This window comes from Notolepis coatsorum (genome assembly GCF_963971535.1).
Source record: "Notolepis coatsorum genome assembly, chromosome: 5".
NCBI lineage: Eukaryota > Metazoa > Chordata > Actinopteri > Aulopiformes > Paralepididae > Notolepis > Notolepis coatsorum.
Genome location: NC_140169.1, coordinates 166,957,819 through 166,977,505, shown reverse-complemented (window position 1 = coordinate 166,977,505; position 19,687 = coordinate 166,957,819). Strand labels below are relative to the sequence as shown.

Below are 19,687 nucleotides of genomic sequence, written 5' to 3'. Positions count from 1 at the left end.
GTGTGTGTGTTCTGTGTGTGCCTTAGGGCTGCAACGATTAGTCGACATAATCGACGATGTCGATTATAAAAAAAATCGTTGACGAGAAATTGTTGCGTCGATTAGTCATTAAAAAAAAAAAAAAAAACGTTATTTAATTTTTTTTTTTTTCTTTTTTGTTTGCACTACCTATCTTTGTGAGAGTGGCTTCTCAGGGTTCCAGACAACATCATAACATGATGATCCCATAGCAAATTTTGGACATTGAAAACATTGTTCCCCTGCAGGAGATGATGATCAGACTAGACACACAATACATTACACACGCACTCCTCTCACTCACACACAGCGATCAGAGTAAGACACACACATACACACTCCTCTCACTCACACACAGCGATCAGAGTAAGACACACACACATACACACTCCTCTCACTCACACACAGCGATCAGAGTAAGACACACATTCACACTCCTCTCTCTCACACACAGCGATCAGAGTAAGACACACACATTCACACTCCTCTCACTCACACACAGCGATCAGAGTAAGACACACACACATACACAAATTACACAGTACACACCTCTCACTCACACAGCGATCAGAGTAAGACACACACACAAATTACACAGTACACACACTCCTCTCACTCACACAGCGATCAGAGTAAGACACACACACATACACACACACACGGACTCCTCTCACACACGGCAAACAAAAGTTATTTAAAGTACACTTCCACTTTAATTTGTATTATTTAATTTATTTATCTTGTTATGAGTGATTGCTGTATTGTTCTTCAAATACATTTTCATTTAAAGTGGCTTAAAGATCCAAATTCAAATGTTTCATGAGTCATTATTTTAATTTGCTATGGGATCATCATGTTATGATGTTATTGTTTGGTCCTGACAAGAGTCTCAAAGTCTGGGGTGATGGTAGACAAGCAACTCTGAGGTCATGCTCAATGTCCAATCTGTTCCTCTGCTCTGTCTTCAGCTGAACCAGAGCTGAGAAGCCACTTTCACAAAGATAGGTAATTAAAAAAAAAAAAAAAAATTGTTGTTGTTTACATTGGTTTTCGATTAGTCGACTAATCGAAAAAATTATCGGCAGATTAGTCGACTACCAAATTAGTCATTAGTTGCAGCCCTAGTGTGCCTGCGCACGCTCTTGTTTTTCTGTCCATGTGAGGATCAAATAAATCTTGGCAATTCAATCCAATAGAGCAACCATACAATAGAATATTAGGGGAAATTAACGTAGTCAATGAAAGTACCTCACAACAAGTATGGAAATATAAACCAGTCTCATCAGTCATCAGGCTCATCCAGGAACCCCTGCAACCTGAGAATGAAATTCAAATGAATGCGAGTTCATAAAATGCTAAATGAATAAGGCAGGTTACCTGTGGCAGCCATTTATGATCAGCAGCTGTTTGTGGATATAGGCAAAGCCCCCCCCCCCCCCTCCGTCCTATGCAGACTCAGCAGAGGTTCAGTTATCCTCCTCTCCTGGAGGTTATTGGCCCCAGGAGAGAGGTTTTTAACACCCTCACTGGAAAACGACTCGAGGCTTTTAATGGAGACTGCTTTTTTCTTGCCATATAGGAGGGGGCTGATTTTTTCCATCCAACTGTTTTATTCAGACAGGCTGTGGGTTTTTACAAAGTCTTGGCATCTCGTATTGCTTAGGCCTGCTCTCGTTTTTTGTATTGATAGAAAGTATATGTGACTTGATCATTGTGTATTTCTTTTAATATGAATATGTTTTTATATGGATGTTGCGCTACAGTTGGGGACACGAGGATACTGCCTCTTCACTGCCCATAACCAATACTAAACTATCGATCAGCTGATGCCAAGTACTGATCCGATCCATAGTTTTTACTTATAGACTCGTCAACATTATATAGACTTAGGCCATCAGTTTGGGGTCGTTGGACAAAAATAATCGAGAGACACAAAATACATTTTCTCTCCATTAGAGACCGAACTTGCTTCTGTGCGTTTCTTGGTAAGATGACACTCAAATTCTAAAAGTTCAAGATTCAAGAGTTTTATACATCACATACCATACCAGGGCATACAGTGAAATGCGGTTGGCCATGCCCGCTATGATTGTGCAATAAAACAATAGTAATAGTAGTAATAGTAATAAGATAACTACAATAGACATGATAAATAGACACGTTAATAAATCACTTAAAGGATCCTATCTACACTCCTATACAATGTGCATTTTTACTTCTATGTCCCTATGCTATACTTCCTGTTACTAACTATACTATGCAACAATCACAAGTAATTTTCTTAGTGTCCTTTTTCCCTTCCTTTAAAGTGTCCTTTTCTTGTGTGTTTAAAGTGACCTATGGTGCGTTTTTTTTTTGTATCTACTTTTTCTCCTCCTATTTTTCTGTATTTTCCTCCCATCCTACTGGGGAGTGGCCGCCCGCAAAATCCAAACCCAGGGTTGTGTGTTGGACCAGTGTTGTGTGTTGGTCCAGGGTTGTGTGTTGGTCCAGGGTTGTGTTTGCTTTTCTCATTGTTGACATTCCTAACCGGTTACTTCCCATGACTTCTGGCTGCAGCTTAACAAAACTCTCCGTCTTGCAGCCTTGCCGTTGATGGGCGGCGCTTCAGTCACGGCGATGCAGCGCTGACTTTAAACTACAGGGTTTGATTTCCTCGACTATGTCTTCTTTGCGTATAATAATAATAATAATAATAGCTTAATTTTATATAGCGCCTTTCAAAAGACCCAAGGTCGCTTTACATAGGGGGGGAAATAACAAAAGTAACAAACATAGTGGACAGACACAACATAAAAAGTGAGAAATTAGGGCTTAAAGGCTCAAGTTGAAGAGGTGGGTTTTGAGGAAAATTTTTTATTTATTTTTTATAAAAAAACATATATAAAAATACGCTTTGCTGTGTTTTGCATACGTTTATATCAAGGTAAAAGGTAGGATCTATTTAGACCAGATTTCAATAGGAAATAAATACAAAACAACTTTTTAATTATTATTAGAATATAGCCTAATGTTAGTTGTATCAAGATTTATACAGGGAAATGACAATCATGACAATTGGAGCCTGCTTGAGATTAGCTCTCCTTATCAGTTTGGCCCAGCGCTGTCGCTCCGTCTCTTTGTTTACCGCTTCATTTCCGTTTGAGAGCATTTTGAAAAGCACCCGTTTTGAGGTAAAAAACAGTCCAGAATGTTGATATTTGTCGGCCTATTTATGAATCGTTTTCAAATAAGCGCTAGATGATCAATATTATACATACACGCACGCCCATTCGAGCCGCGCACGGATAATCGCCGTGTTCATTTCCTCTTGGAATTTTACAGTGAAACCGAAAGAGCCCATTTCACAAAACAGCTTATATCTTCATCAAAATGAGTCTGATTATCCTAACACTGATAACATAGATTCCTTACCTGACATCAGATGGTATCCAACTGGTATATTCCAATTCCTGATCACCATTCGAAAAAATCGATAAGTGTATAGATCCAACGTGATACAGTAGAACACATGATTCCACGGGGTTCAGAGGCTCCAGAATGAACTCTAATAACCCCGGCTGCATCAGTGGACTGGAAAATGTGGAGTACAGGATTTTTTTCCCCATCCATTTTCATTGAGTCCATTCCAAAATCCCTTATGTCATCTGGGAGACGATAGGGGGCGCTTTTTTCCACATCTGATCGCCGGCGGCGCTCGGGTATACTAGGGTAGGCTCGCGTGATGCAATATGATTTCAGATCGCTAAAAAAAATTTAAATAAAAAAATTCAGAGAAATCTCGTGAGTGGCTTTCAACGAGATATTAATAATTCCGAGAAAACTCGTGAGTGGCATAGAAAGTGTTAAGGAACATTTTACTGTAAATATACCAGTTTAGCATAGCTTCACAGTCTCTATCTATCTATATTGATTGATTGATTGATTGATTGAGAACTTTATTAACAGATTGCAGAATGGGTACAGTACAGTACAGCTCAATACATACAATTGTTAAGGGGATGCAGACCAGAGAAAGACTTTCGTCTTGTTTACATCAGGGTCCCCCATTTTCAATTCATCATAACATAATATGACATACATGACATACAGATAGACAGTACTGCTACATCTATACATTTATGCAAATACAGTACTGTTTGTGATACGAAAAGAGTCCAGAAAAGAGAGTATATACATCTGACGTAGAAACTGTACATTGGAGGAGGTTGGGTAGGTGGGGGGGGGGGGGGGGGGGGGCACTGTACATTGGAGGTGGTTGGGTGGGTGGGGTGGGGAGGTTGGGTAGGAGGGGTGGGTGGGGGACACTGTACAACTGTACAAGCAAAACTGTACATTGGAATATTGACAAGACCATACTTGGTCATTTACTGTACATTGGAGGGGGTTGTGTTAGGACATTTACAGGGGCCAGTTTCGAATTGCAGTCTCCCGTAGGTGTTTTTTGAGAGTGTTTTTGAATATATACACACAATATATACATAACACTATAGGTACACTTAAAGTATAAATACAAATACAATATCGCTGCTGGCAGGACAAAACCTCCTAACTCCATATTTTTTATTTATTTTTATCAACTCAGTAAATCATCCTCCATGTGTGTGTGGTTTTACAAAGTCTACACAATGGGAAAGCATTAAACCAATCATCTGTCTAAACCTCGTAACTCTATTCGCCCTCAAATCTGTGTTCGTTTTTTTCATCTGCTGAAAAGTTGGGTTTTTGGAGTTTGATTTGATTTAATAAATTTGATATAATAATATAAAAAGTACAAACACAAGATAGTACAGTGATGAGAGTCCAGTGATATGAGTCTGTAGTGCAAAAAACAAGATAGTCAGTACGGTGAGTCCCGAGTTGTGACAGTGATGGTTCTGGCAGCAGATCCGGCCGCCCAAGCCCTTTGTTGTAGAGCCTGCTGTTCATTCTGGCTAGCTCCTCGTAGTGAGAGGGGTTCTCCAGGATGGCTTCTAGCTTTTTCCTCATCCTCCTCTCAGCCACCACCTCTAGGTTATCCAGCTCACCACCCACTACGGAGCTAGCCTTCTTCACCAGCTTGTTCAGCTTGCTGGAGTCCCTCGAGCTGATGTTGCCCCCCCAGCAAACCACAGCAAAAAAGAGGACGCTGGCTACAACCGACTGGTAGAAAGATAGCAGCAGTCGGTTGTACACGTCGAACGGCCTGAGTCTCCTCAGGAAGAACAGCCTGCTCTGTCCCTTCCTGTAGAGGGCCTCAGTGTTGTCCGACCAGTCCAGTTTTTTGTTCAGGTGAACTCCAAGGAACTTGTTTGTAGGACTCCACCATCTCTACCTCCTCCCCTCCGAGGATTATGGGAGGAGGGGGACCCTTCCTGCCTCTCCGATAGTCCACCACCAGCTCCTTTGTCTTGCTGACGTTGAGTTGGAGCTGGTTACTGTCCGACCACAGTGCAATCGGCTGTGTACTGTACTGGCAAGTATCTCATGCAACGTAATGTCCAAAATTCCGAACTATTCTTTAAAGGACACGGGTGGGGGTGGTGGCATAATGTAGTGAGCAGAGAGCCAGAGCAGAACTAGTGTGAGCGTGGAGGAAGAGGAGGAAGAGGCCTGAGTCAGGGCCAAGAGAGGGAAGTACTGCCCCCCCCCCCCCCCCCCCCCCCCAGCGTTTCCTGTGTGTGCGTGTGTGTGTGTGTAGGACCACAATATTGTGGGTGCTATGCTTTATTTATCATATTGGATAACTTCTGTAAACAATTTTCACTGAAATACAGTTTTGAGCCCCGTTTCTGTGGCAGCATTCAAATCAGTGTTCCCTTGCCAGGAGATGGTGGCATGCTTGAGAGAGGGAGAGTAAAATAAGAAAGCAGAGCTACGTAGTAGGGCAGTGGAGGTTTCTCTATGACAACACGTGAAACACAAATTCACTCATAATTCATAATTATTATTAATTTACATATACCTATATATTAAAAAAAAAATATATATATATATATATTTTTTTTAAAGTTATTATTATTATTTGTTTTATTATAAATGTTTTCCTCTGTAAAAAAAATGCCAGTGAATTTTTTTTTCTTCAAAAATGGCCAAAATTTACAGCTCTGAGCAGGCCTGCACTGCAGTATTGCCTGCAGTAATTATTCATGAAGAAAACTTCACAGGTGTGACCCATTGTTAAATAAATAATAAATAACAGCGAATCAAAATAGGCTATTAACTTCATCTAAGCACGGTCTGTGCAGTTAAACTCTTGCCATTGAATGGAGGTTTGATTGATTGACAGCCCTTGACATCCAATACACGGAGGTTGAATATGATTGGCAGCCTTGCAAATCCAATCAGAGATTTCTGCATTGCAAAGTCAAAATGGGTCCAGCTGCATGTCCGGAGGATAGGTTTAGCTCGGGCCAATCTCAAGTTTCTCAAGTTTCTTTATTAGTTGTCATACAGAAGTACAGAATACTTTTATACAAAATGTAACATAAAGAAGCATTTTGTATAAAAGTATTCTGTACTTCTGTATGACAACTAATAAAGAAACTTGAGAAACTTGAGATTGGCCCGAGCTAAACCTATCCTCCGGACATGCAGCTGGACCCATTTTGACTATGTGAAAGTTGAGACTATGAGAAAGTTGTTGTTTAGTAGTTAGTAAGCTGTACAGCTATAACAAGTCAGGCTAAATTAAACTTTGCGCCAACATTAGGACCGAAGTATAAACCAGCAACTGAGCAACATGAAGAAGTGGATTTATGCATCTGGATCAGAAAAAACGTTGTGGATGAAAAAGTAAGTAGGCTACAGTGCTTGTATGCTAACAGTAGCTAGGCAGCTTAGCCTACATCACAATGATAATCACCAAGCTAACTTACTGTACACACTGTAGGGCTGGGCAATTAATCAAAACAGAATCGCGATATAGATTCATAGACCTATGCAATCTAATTTCTAAGTTATGACTATTTTCTTTTATTAAATTTTTTTTTTTTTTCACTTTTTAAATTATTTTATCTGGGTTGAACATGATTTGTGGAACTCCCTCTGGTGTTGTGGTCGTGGTATTCACTGACCTTTGGGAAGTATTTCGACATGCACATGGGTATCTTAGTGGTGTAGTGTATCTTGTAGACCAGGCCCATTGCAAGTTGCTGTACTCTGTCGTCTACTCTAAGCCATCCTAGGTTGTCAAAGTGGACAGGGGTGAGGTGGGTTTTAGGAGTAAGGTCAAGCAGTAGTCTGACCAGTTTGTTTTGTGATGTTTGTAATCTTGTTTTTAGTGCCTTTGAGGTGCTTTGGTACCATGAGGTGCAAGCATAGTCGTAGTACCCTTGAATGAGTGCTCCTGTTAGAGTTTTCAAGGTATTCTTGTTTACCAGAGAGGAGATCCGGTACAGGAATCTAGTTCGTTGGTTGACTTAGTTTTATTACATTGGATCCCATTTTGTCACAGGAAAGATTTGCCTCTATAGGATGGAACCCAGGTACTGTAGGTAATTTCATCTTTCCTTTTAAGATAAGATATTCCTTTATTGATCCCCTTGGGGAAATTCAGGCATCATAGCAGCATGGGGGAAGGGGGGGGGGGGGTACAGGTAGTGAAAACAACACAAGCAGTGTAAACAAATAGGTCAATATAATTTACTATCTAACTAACTGAAATATACATTATTCATTATTCACAGTATCACAGTATCCACATAAGGTGCAGTATGCATAAGGTAGTGTTATTGTCCTACTTGGGTTCCTATTAGTTCTAGGTCGATGTCTGGCAGCAGTCGCTGCCCACTGTTGTGGAGCCTGATGGCCACTGGTATGAAGGACTGTCCGAGGCGGTTAGTTGAGTGTCGGGGGGGTATGAGTCTGTGGCTTCCTTGTCACCTTCACCTAATATGTTTTGATCTGGTCAGGTGCGCTGTCACCTAAAATGTTTTGATCTGATCAGGTGCGCTGTCACCTAATATGTTTTGATCTGGTCAGGTGCGCTGTCACCTAATATGATTTCATCTGGTCAGGTGTGCTGTCACCTAATATGATTTCATCTGGTCAGGTGCGCTGTCACCTAATATGTTTTCATCTGGTCAGGTCCGCTGTCACCTAATGTTAATATGTTTTCATCTGTGTCCACTGACCACTGACACACAGTGGGGGATGTTTTAAAAATATTATTTAATATATAATATAATATAATAATTTGTGCTTCACCAAAAAATTTGGTCAGCAGCCTCCACTGTAGTAGGATATAGGCATATGCATGCAGAAGACGACAATTGTAGGCATGATAGGATCCTGAACCTGATTGCAGACAGTGTCAGTTCCACACTCTGGTCACCTGCAACATATAAGCTGTATAAGCACATCAGTGTGAAGCCATATATGCTCAATCTGTGTAGGGACAATTCACTGTTCTCTGACATTTCAGCAAACACCCCCGATGTTGTTATTGTTAATGAGAATAACAGAGAGGTTCTCATCCTAGAAGTTGGTTGCACGTTTGACTACAGTCTAGAGGAAGCATTTACAACCAAAATGTTAAAATATCAACTGCTAGACCATACCATATCACAACTCGGCTACAACTGTAAACTTTTAGTCTTCATATTTCGAAGCCTGGGTCATGTCCATAAGTTGGGTGTTAGAGGCCTTCAGTTGGCCGGTCTTCCGAAGAGAAGAGCCAAACAATTAGCAAAATATTGCTCAGTGTCAGCAATTATTGGCAGCCGGGCAATATGGAGAAGACGCTGCTATCTGTACCCATGAGCTGTGTGTTGATTGTCAGGTTCATCATCTGTGTGAGTCTGTAACTTTGATTGCCACTGTGGCACGATTGCATCGGAATAATCCCACAATGTACAAGTGCACTGTTAATATTTGTGTCCTTTAAACTTTGTCTTTATGTGGACATAAATAAAATATTCTAAGTGTGTGTGTGTGTGTGTGTGTGGCCATGCGCTTACGCATGTTTGTATTTGTGTGTGTCTTTTCTAGCCAGGTGATGGCAGGGAGGATGTGTGTGTGGGGGGGGGGGTCCCCTTAGACCTCCAACCAGTCACACCACACGCTATGGCCCGCAGACTCCATCATATAAAGACACACTCTCGATGTGACTGTGAACTGTGAAGTGTCTGACCCACACGCATGTGCACACAAACGGATGCACACACACACACTAGGATGCACTGATGTTGGTATTGGATAGCGGGCCGGTACCAGGCTAAAACAGGGTATGGTATTATCGGACATTTCCCCCTATGGGTGGTTTCAACTTGACAACATAAGCTAAATCTAAATCCAAACTATGCAACAGAACATGCACTCGGGTCCAAGCTGTTCTCATATAGCAACGCAATTCCACTCAAGCGGTCTACACTCAAATCCATGCGTGACATGTCAGCTGTCAATGTAAAAGTGCCTTCATTTTCTGAATTTGTTTGGCACACAAGACGCCTGTTGGATCTCTAATGGAGAAGAATGTATTATATCTCAATAATTTTTGTCCAATGACTGCAAAGTCTATCCCCTGTTCAGTAAAAAGCAATGGATTGTATCTAATTTAGCAGTACTCGGCCTCAGAGGAGCTGTGTATGGTTGTTGGTGTTGTTATTTTAGGTTGTTTTCTTACCTTTCTCAGCGTGGTTCTTTTAAAAGTTCTGATTCCCCTCTGCTTTTTTCCCCTGAGGATCGGGCAAACGGCCTGGAATTAAGTATGTGGGGGTGCGTGTGTGTGTGTGTGTGTTTTTCCCTCTGCCACGGAACACAAATTGCTGCGCAGTAAAGTAAATTAAAGCCCAGGAACGACCCCCTTCAGAGTCTGACTTTGAAAAACACATCAATGAGAGTAAAGTCAGCAGTAGCCTCTTTTTAATAGCAGCCCCAGTGAGCGCTGGTTAGACACTGGCTTTTCCTAAACACACAGAGAGATGATGAGAAACAGGTTATGAATCCAGTGGTGTTTTTTCATTTTTTTTTTAAGTTATTATTATCATTATTATTATTATTATCCAGATCTATTTCAAGCTGTCCTGTCGCCTTCCTGACTCAACCTCTCCACAACATCACAAGAACTGCGGCACAGATGAACCACATCTGAACCGTGCGTGCGTGTGTGTGTGTGTGTGTGTGTGTGTGTGTGTGTGTGTGTGTGTGTGTGCGAGACATGAAACATGTTGCACGTCAGCCCTTCGCCTTCCCACTCTATAGTTGAGGCATTAATCCCAGCAGAAGCCCTCTTCCCACTGTGTGTGTGTGTGTGATCAGTGATCCACACTGTACCCCTCCCCCACTCGGCACCTGGTCCTACGCTGGCAGGAAGGAGAGGCTTCCTCCACGGCTCAATCAGCAGGCCAGGCGGACGTCCTGAGAGCAGCCTCTGTGGCGCAGAGCTCACACTGAGATCACAGGCTACTGTACAGACTAACATACACACAAAACACACACACACAACAAACACAGTGTAGTAGAAGCCAGTGACGTGACAGAATTTATTAGCAAACTGCTGGACAGGATGGAGTTTTTCTCTTTAGAGTGAAAAGTTTGAAAACTAGTTTTGTTGAAGTAGATATTAAAGTTAGAATATGTAATGGCATCAAACGGCGACCTCCCAAGCAAAAAAAGAACCTCACTTGGTATTGCACTTTGTTTATTATTGCACGTTTATTTTGTTTTGGTCCTGTGCGTGGGTTGGTAGTTTAGTAATTTACCATACTGTCAATTTCCATCCCCACTCCACTCTTATCAAATGTGCAAATACCAGACGGGACTCATTTGCCTAGAGGTCACTGTTTTACAGCATTGTAGATTCTACCATTTAAGCAAATGGAATTTGCGTTCCATTCTAGTAGTATGAAGTCCAGGCTAACGGCTCCCACCAGAGAGCTAATGGTCTAGGCATCTCCTATTAGCCAGGTGGGCCATGCCTCACATTATCATAACTTCATTATGAATCGTGTCTACACAGCAGCCCATCCTGCTGCTGCATCTCATCTGGCTTGACCCCCCCTTCTCCTTCTCCCCTCCCCTCCCATGACCGGGTCGCTACTTGGTAGGAGAAAGGCCTTAGAAGGGGGGCTCTATTTTCTGCCGCTTACCTCATGCCAGTTGTGGCTTTTTGTGTTTGCCGCTGCCACGAGTCTAAAGTCTAAATTACAGCCCTGCTCGCTGGTCTGATGGGGGTGGTGTGTGTGTGTGCGAGGCATCACTCCTGGCCCTGGGCTCCACTGCCCCGCCCAGCCCACCAGGGGGGTCGCAGGGCCTGTGGTTGCTCACTCATCTGATGTTTAAGCGTCCGCCTTTGATGGCAACCTTTTTAGTGCCATGTCGCGATGTTGCTCGCCACATCGGTGAAATGGTGCCTCCGTTCGCAGCGCTTTCATGGTCTCGCTGGGGCCACACTGTGGCCACACTTAGACGCAGATGGTCGGGTCTAATTCCGATTTCGCTCTCGTTCTCCCCCTTTCTCTCTCTCTCTTTCTCTAGTTTGCGTTCCACAGCATAGTGCAATAAATACATTGGTTGGATATCCTGGTGTGAACTTTGCTGGCTTTTTTTGGGTTTGTTTTGGAGGCAAACACGAGGGCACCATGTACCCCTGTTCTGGGACCTCTTGTCCCCCCTGGCACCAGCTTGCAGGTCTATTCATATTGTGATTATTATAGTCATTCATATTCATGAGCACCTCGCAGGGCTGCTGGCAGAGCGGCATGGCAGTGGCCTCTGTTTTCATGCTGGCCAACGGCTAATAATCATATGACAGGATGCTATGCACAGGGCCTCCCTAATAACCTCCCACTTCTCTCATAGGCCCCTCCCCTGCCCCTCTCCCACCAATCCCCCACCTCCCCCTCGAGGCTGCAGCTCTCTCTCCCTCTGGACGCAGGATCATTGCGTGATGGTTTTTCCCATTGTCGGGACCATGTCAGGCAGCGGGGCCTGTTTTCATAAAGTGCAGACATCTGCTGCATTGCCCTGAACTTTTCAGCAGTGATGTAGTGGCTCCACACAAAAGTGGAAGGGCCAGGGGACTGAGGCTGATACAGGGGGGGTGAGTGGGGGCCCAGGGGCTTGGAGAGAGTGCAGGGGCATGGGTGGCGCTGGTAGAGTGGGCTGCTGACTAGGAAAAGAGCCTGGAGGAGGGTTGAACATTATCCTTTATTTTGTAATAATATCCTTTAGCTTGCCAAGGAGACACTCATTTTTGAGAGTGTGGAGCTAGAAGGCCAGCAATGAGACCGAAGGAGGTTGAGGAGTGGAAGAGTAGGCTTAGCTTTTTAGTGCTGGATACTGGGGCAGAAAGCTGGTCCTGAGGGGAGTCTGGACGCTCGGAGTGAGGGAGTCTGGAGGGTTAGGAGTGAGGGAGTCTGGAGGGTTAGGAGTGAAGGAGTCTGGAGGGTTAGGAGTGAAGGAGTCTGGAGGGTTAGGAGTGAAGGAGTCTGGAGGGTTAGGAGTGAGGGAGTCTGGAGGGTTAGGAGTGAGGGAGTGGAGGGTTAGGAGTGAGGGAGTCTGGAGAGTTAGGAGTGAGGGAGTCTGGAGAGTTAGGAGTGAGGGAGTCTGGAGGGTTAGGAGTGAAGGAGTCTGGAGGGTTAGGAGTGAGGGAGTCTGGAGGGTTAGGAGTGAGGGAGTCTGGAGGGTTAGGAGTGATGGAGTCTGGAGGGTTAGGAGTGAGGGAGTGGAGGGTTAGGAGTGAGGGAGTCTGGAGAGTTAGGAGTGAGGGAGTCTGGAGGGTTAGGAGTGAGGGAGTCTGGAGGGTTAGGAGTGATGGAGTCTGGAGGGTTAGGAGTGAGGGAGTCTGGAGGGTTAGGAGTGAGGGAGTCTGGAGGGTTAGGAGTGAGGGAGTCTGGAGGGTTAGGAGTGATGGAGTCTGGAGGGTTAGGAGTGAGGGAGTCTGGAGGGTTAGGAGTGAGGGAGTCTGGAGGGTTAGGAGTGAAGGAGTCTGGAGGGTTAGGAGTGATGGAGTCTTGAGGGTTAGGAGTGATGGAGTCTGGAGGGTTAGGAGTGAAGGAGTCTGGAGGGTTGGGAGTGAAGGAGTCTGGAGGGTTAGGAGTGAGGGAGTCTGGAGGTGAGGGAGTAGAGGAAATAGATTGCTCTCCACTGCCTGGTCCTTGGTCCAGAACGGTGTGTAATGATGCAGAACCTATAGCTCCATAAGCCAGGCTCTGGTTTTGACTCTGTACTGTGGTCAGGAAGGAATGGATTCATTTGGATTTCCATCTCTCTGCTCCTACTGTACAACCCCGACCCCCACCTCCGTAATCAGCTGCTTCTCGCATCAGAAGCCAACCATAGATCATGCCAGAAGTTCTGGTCCTTGCAACAATGACATCACTTTTATACATTGATCCTTTTATGATCCTTACTTATCTTATCTCAAATGAGAAGACCTATGCTAGATTTAATTTTGCTCAATTTTGTGTGTCGAGTGTCACCAAATTAAAATAATAAAAAAAATGCTTAAGCATGGTGTGTTTTTACGTGGCGTAGTGGGCAAGGCGCTCGCCACGAATGCGGAGACGCTGGGCTCGCCTGTTCGAGCCCAGCGCTCCACATTGCTTTCAGTTTAGCTGGTCGTTCATACTAATACACATTGGCCGTATTAGGGGGTGGGAAACTGATGGGTGGGGATCGGGCGTTGTGGACAGCGACTCCTACAGGTCGGTTGGTGCGCCTGCGCAGTAGAATCAGGAAGTGTCGGGGGCAGCGTGAGCTTCCCACGCGTTACTCCTCGCCACTGAGTGATCGAGCTGCGCAGGTGAAAAGATGCGACTGCTGTTACCTCAAGTACCGGAGGGGACTTGTGCTATGTATGACTTAGTCCACATTGCAGCCGGCTTGTGGGAGGCAAGAAACAGCGTTCGTGACAGGGGAGGGTTGAATTGGATGATACGAAATTGGGATGGGAGAAAATATAGAAAAAATGGGAGAAAAAGTGGATAAAAAAAAAAGCAAAAAGCATGGTGTGTTTTTGGTGCAGATGGCAACTCGCATTGTATGCAACCTTGGCTAAGTTGGGAGAGAGGCGAGCACCAGATTGTGGTGTGTGAACAATCCTGTGCGAATCTGTGGGGTCAGGCATACCAGCGGTCTGAGACACACAGTGCATATAACCGCTTAATTAATGACACTTACTCAACATCGCTGAGACGGAGTGCCCATTCATCCCTTTCCTAAATAAGCCATTAGGACCCGACGTGGCACTAAAATTAGACACGTAGGCCAGTTGGATGCATTCCTCCAAAACGACCCGAAGCTACACAGTACTCAATCTACTTACAGTAAAAGCTCTATGACTTAGAACCGCATAGCTGTACTCATCATGGTTGGAAGGGGGGGAGGGGGGGGGGTCTTTTGGCTGTGTGTATTGGAGCTACAAGTAGTAGGATTGTGTGACATGTTTACACGTTTGATATCATCCCTGTGGCAGCCTAACTAGTGCTGACGGCTCTCTTTAATGAAGGCATATGTCCAAAGGCGGGAGGGGGGGGGGGGGGATCTCACTAAATCCGTCAGGTCCACTTAACCTTTTCTCTAACCATCACTGTATATTCATCAACATAATTGGTGTTGAAGATATCGAGGGGGGAGCGGAGGGGGGGCGGACGACATGCAACATTTGCTTCACAATCACATCTATTATTAGTGGCAGCTCTGGAAAAATTCCTGAGTAATGAATGTCAAAAAAAATCCCAGACTGAGGCAAGAGGGGGGGGGGGGGAGAGACCTAGCGGGGCTAATTTGAAAGTCTTGTGGGCCGCTGATGTAGGAGAGAGTCTGAACAGTGTTCCAGCAGCACTGTAGAGGACTGTTTGCTTGCCAAGTAGGGATCCATAAAGAGCTATTGCCTGAGCCTCACCCCTATAGCGCTATGGGTGTTTCACATCCAAGCTACGGACCCAACCGTCCAAGGCCATCTGAAAGGGTTGCCATAATGCCCCTTTGCACCATCGCTCCTTGATCTCCTTGCATAAAGAGAGCAGGACAATAACAAATCCTTCATTGTTAGGGGATCCACTGTTGGTGTATTCCATTATACCCCGTTTTCCCATTGTGTCACCGGCCTGGAATGTAGGTTACAATTTAGGCCTCATTTTTACTGCCCAGCCTATATCATTTAATACAAAGAGGAATGTAGTGTTATTTTACATGCATCAAAAAGCTCATTCACATTGATCGCCTTGGGTCTCGTGAAAGGTGCTATATAAATCTAAGAAATTATTATTATTGTTATTATTTACTGCCCAGCCTATATCATTTAATACAAAGAGGAGGAATGTAGTGTTATTTTACATGCATCAAAAAGCTCATTCACATTGATCGCCTTGGGTCTCATGAAAGGCGCTATATAAATCTAAGAAATTATTATTATTATTATTATTATTATTATTATTATTATTATTATTATTATTATTATTATTATTATTATTATTATTATTATTATTATTATTGTCGTCATCACAATAACCGCTCCAGCTTGATTTATTAACGTCATGTTGACGTCCCGACTCCAAACTCAAGTGACTGTGTTATTAAGGCTGAAACAGCAGCAGTTGGTTTTAATACAAAACAAGAAAAAATGCATCCCAACGAGCCAAACAACTATTCCATCCCCCCCACATTTCAGTCAAAGAGCTTCGCTTGCATCAGGGTTTGGGACGTCCAACAGGAAATGGTCCATGCCAACGCTGCCAAACCAGCCGATGCAGCTAAATAAGCAGTCTTAGCTACTGTACCTCTGTCCATTCCTGAAATGTGGGAGTGAATGTTCACTGACCAAAGAGATGTGTCACAGACCAATGTGGACATTTGTTTGCCACACCACACTCGCCTGCCGCATCATGATTCACTGGAGGAAAAAAATCCATTGGGTTTTCAAGTGTCACAAAATTCAAATGCCTGCCATCAGACTCTCGATGTTAATACAATGCAACAGTCCGAATACCGACACTAGGATGGTCAAGCACCATACTCACTTCAGAGAGAAGAATGCCATTGTTAAACTTCGTACAGATATTTAACTGCCTGGTTTGATTGGCAGAATGGGTACAATACAGTACGGCTCAATACACACAATTGTTAAGGGGATGCAGACCAGAGAAAGACTTTCGTCTTGTTTACATGGTGGGAAAAGATTGTGAACATGTGTGTTCTTCCTGTGTGTTACAGATATGCTTTGGCAGATGAAGCATACCGCTCGCTCAGAGACCAGGACAAGGACCAGTGCATCCTGATTACAGGGGAGAGTGGCGCGGGGAAGACCGGTAAGAAACCCAGTGTCCATGTCTTTTAAAGTGTTAACAGTGTAAACACATTTGTTACTTTTCCCTCACTGACATTTTTGGTTGCAATAGCCATTCAGTGTATTTGCGTTCTGTAAGTGCTTCTCTATATAGTAGCTTCCAATGGTCTGGTCAGCCATTCCCACCAAATATGCAAATGTGATGCTTGCACAGGAAATGATGTGTGCACACATATTGCAAATGACCCGCGTCAAATGCGGAGGAGGAGAGCTGGTGTAGGCAAGGTGAGTTAACGGTGGAACGCTAGGTTCTACACACTAATGTTACCACAAGTCACCACGGGTGTCACCAAATCCACCAACCAGATGTGCTTAACTTGACTTTTTTTGTTTCATATATATATTTTTTAAGAGCACTCAATCACCACATGACAAACTAACATTTTACCAGAGGTGCAGGGTCAGCCGTTCATGGCACCCCTGGGGCATTGTAGGGGTTCAGTGTTTTTCTCCAGGACACCTCAACAAGGACAGACATAATTAGCCGCCGCAGGGGTCGAACATGTTTGAAGTGTGTTCAACAATACTGCGCTTCCAGTTCACAGAACATGGAATTCTTCAATTCTCCAAAGTCAACTAAATTAAAATGTCAAACAAGCCACCACTTGATAGTTGGGCAATACTGCCCTGTCAAGGCAGACCACAGTAATTTCAAAAAAGTGAAACTGAGAAAAATGGCTTTAAAGTTTTTTGACTTGCCATCCAAAATGTGTTATAGGTAGATAGATGATAGTACCCAGATTTAACATGTATTAATGAAGTAATCTTTAGGCATACAAAAATATGACATAATTATTTTAATTAACCCCCAAAAAGCAGATACTGCACTCTGCTGCACAGTTCCCTTAAATAATTATACAGGTAATGTACAGGCAAAGTGCAGTAACTTCAAATACAATGTTGTTTTCCCTCCAGCTTTCATAACTTAACCTAGCCATTTTATTTGGATCATCATCATTCCAATATATTCAGGTGTTAAATTTCATTTTCAAAATGGCTAGGTTAAGAATACTGCAGGCCCTCCATGTTTGTTCAAGGTGCAGTCTCGACTTACAAGCTGTGTAAGATGAGCACAGTGTGCAGACGGCAATTGTATGCAATTTTTTTGTTTTGCTTACACTTAATGTCATGTTTGTACCCGAAACTCGATCCCAGTGGAAGGAGATGGCAATGGCACTGGTCATAACCAAACTTGCCCTACAGCGTACAGTCCAAATGTCCAACATGTGCTCTCGCAATAACATTAGCAGTGCTTCTTGAGTTCCATACACAGTTCTGTAGTGTTATGGCTTGCTCAGCACCTGTCTGCATATATCTCGCTTCAGCGTATATACACTGAATAAAAAATTCCACCATGTACCTTTACATGCCAGCATTCATCTGGCCACACCCCCATCCGCTTACCTACATAAGCAGGGGTGGGGCCACACACTCATCTCCTTCGCAAATTTCATCACAAGCTAAGTGCTGTTCACATGCCCACTTGACGTGGAGAAAAATATTAGTCTGAGGAAAGGAAGAACAAGGAGATACGTTGACATGATATCTTTATTTTCTCTCTCACTATTTTCGAGAAAATACAGCGATATTGTCTTCGTTACTTGAGTGTCTGGATCATTCCGACCTTCAACGGCTTTTTCGTATTAGGAGCTCACGCCGCTGACATGCTTCCCAACCCAAGGGGATCAATAAAGGAATATCTTATCTTATCTTATCTTAACTACAATCCTCCTTGCTGCGGCAACACAGCTGGACTGTAGGACGCACAGACTGTTGTGAGAAGCGGTTATTTCCAGGTTGGGTACGTACTGTTTTGCTTGCGAACTCTGGTTGTTGTTGATGCTGTGGGGGTTAGCTAACAATTTACGAAACGCCGACTCCAGGCTAGGGTCCTCTGCTCGGCTTAAACGGCGGTCGGGGGATCTTGGTCTGACGCCCATGATGGCTAATCTAGTGGGCCGCGCTAGGTCCTGGTGATCCCGGGATTCTAGAGCGGATGCTTCTCTGTCCCGTGCAGGCCCCATCTTTCATATACAAATGGAAGTATACCCTAACGAGGAAATGTGGGCATAGGATCTTCTTTATCGGAAGTTCCATGCTCAAAGGGCCCCGTGTATGTCTGGATCACCGTTGACAACTGTGTTCTGACATTTCTTTTTCTTTTCCCTGTTAGGGGAGGGATTGGGACAGCGGCCTGTCTGAAGTGTGGCTTGTTATGTCATTGTATGCAGTTCAGGTGATAGCTGCTTAGCTTGCGTGCTAGTTGTGGACTACTGTGTTAGCCAGTCAGCTGTTAGCTGCGCAGCTGTTAGCTGCGGCGTTAGCTCGCTGTGTTTACCAGGCTGGTATACGTTAGCTTGTTGCTATCAGCCGAACGGCTGTTAGCTTAATGCTACACTGTTGAACGTTTTCTGTGACTATAACATGCCTTAAACACTCTGACTACGACGTCATCTTTGACAGAGGATGTTAGTCGAACCTACCGGGAGCCCGGCCGGAATGCTGTGTTTAACGTCGGTGCCCCGTTAGCCAGATTGCAGTTCGCTTGGCCTGCGTTCACGGTAGGAAGGTCCCGACCGGACCTTAAACACTTCTTCCTTCCCTTCTAAATGTTTTGTAATAACGATGTTTTCCAAAACGGGTGTTGCTGCAATACATTTAGGATACGACTCGTGTTGTGTGAATTGTCTTGTCACTGGTATATCTTCTCTCTCCATACAAATCGGGTTGTTGTTTTACATGTGTAAAAATGATCTGGTTAGTTGTGTTGAGAACATCATGTGTGTTCAGGTACCGTGAACTCACAACTAAGGGGGTTAATTAACCTATAAAGCTATGCTTAGTGACATGAGTGAAGAATGAATTCTTTTCTCAGCCTGTAATGACAATGAACAGTGTATTCACATATTAACAGGGTTACCTGTTCAACTGGGCCGTATCAAGGGTAAGGTAGGAGGGGTGATCCCCCCGGTTCCCTGGGGCTTCCCCACCCTCCTCTCAGACATGTTGTTTACAATATATTGTGTCACTGTGTTTGTGGGGATACGATGTAACCCTTAGCGTAGTTGCTGGGGTTGTGCTAACCGCTTGAGAAACTATATTTTCCTAAAGAAAAGATTGTTTGGTCGCTTTTCGTGTGTGCTTAGCAAGGCCTGTGGCCGATACTAATCGAGGATTCTGTATTCTCTCGTTATGAAAAACGGCGTTCCTCTGTAGCAAGAGTGTACTTGCCATTTTTTGTTGTGATAAAGGGTTGTATGTGTCTTGTGATCTACAACTGGGTTAGGTTGGCCACAGAAGCACATGTGTAAGTCTGGTACCGGGGCTCTTAAAGGGGCCCTCTCTATTCTGTGTTTTTTCCTTAGTAAAAATCAGATAGCAGGTTAGCACATGAGCTGT

The 19,687-nt window shown here is 44.0% G+C and overlaps 1 protein-coding gene across 3 annotated transcripts in view; it reads left to right on the top strand.

Moving 5' to 3' along the window:
• myo1b (myosin IB) overlaps positions 1–19,687 on the top strand; it is a gene marked incomplete at its 3' end in the record, with an annotated part of 204,053 nt that overhangs the window by 78,624 nt on the left and 105,742 nt on the right. For all 3 annotated transcript variants that reach the window (XM_084315392.1, XM_084315391.1, XM_084315390.1), the window contains exon 4: positions 16,156–16,250. In XM_084315392.1, coding sequence (XP_084171518.1) covers positions 16,156–16,250 — 95 coding nt within the window. The remainder of the gene's footprint in view (positions 1–16,155; positions 16,251–19,687) is intronic.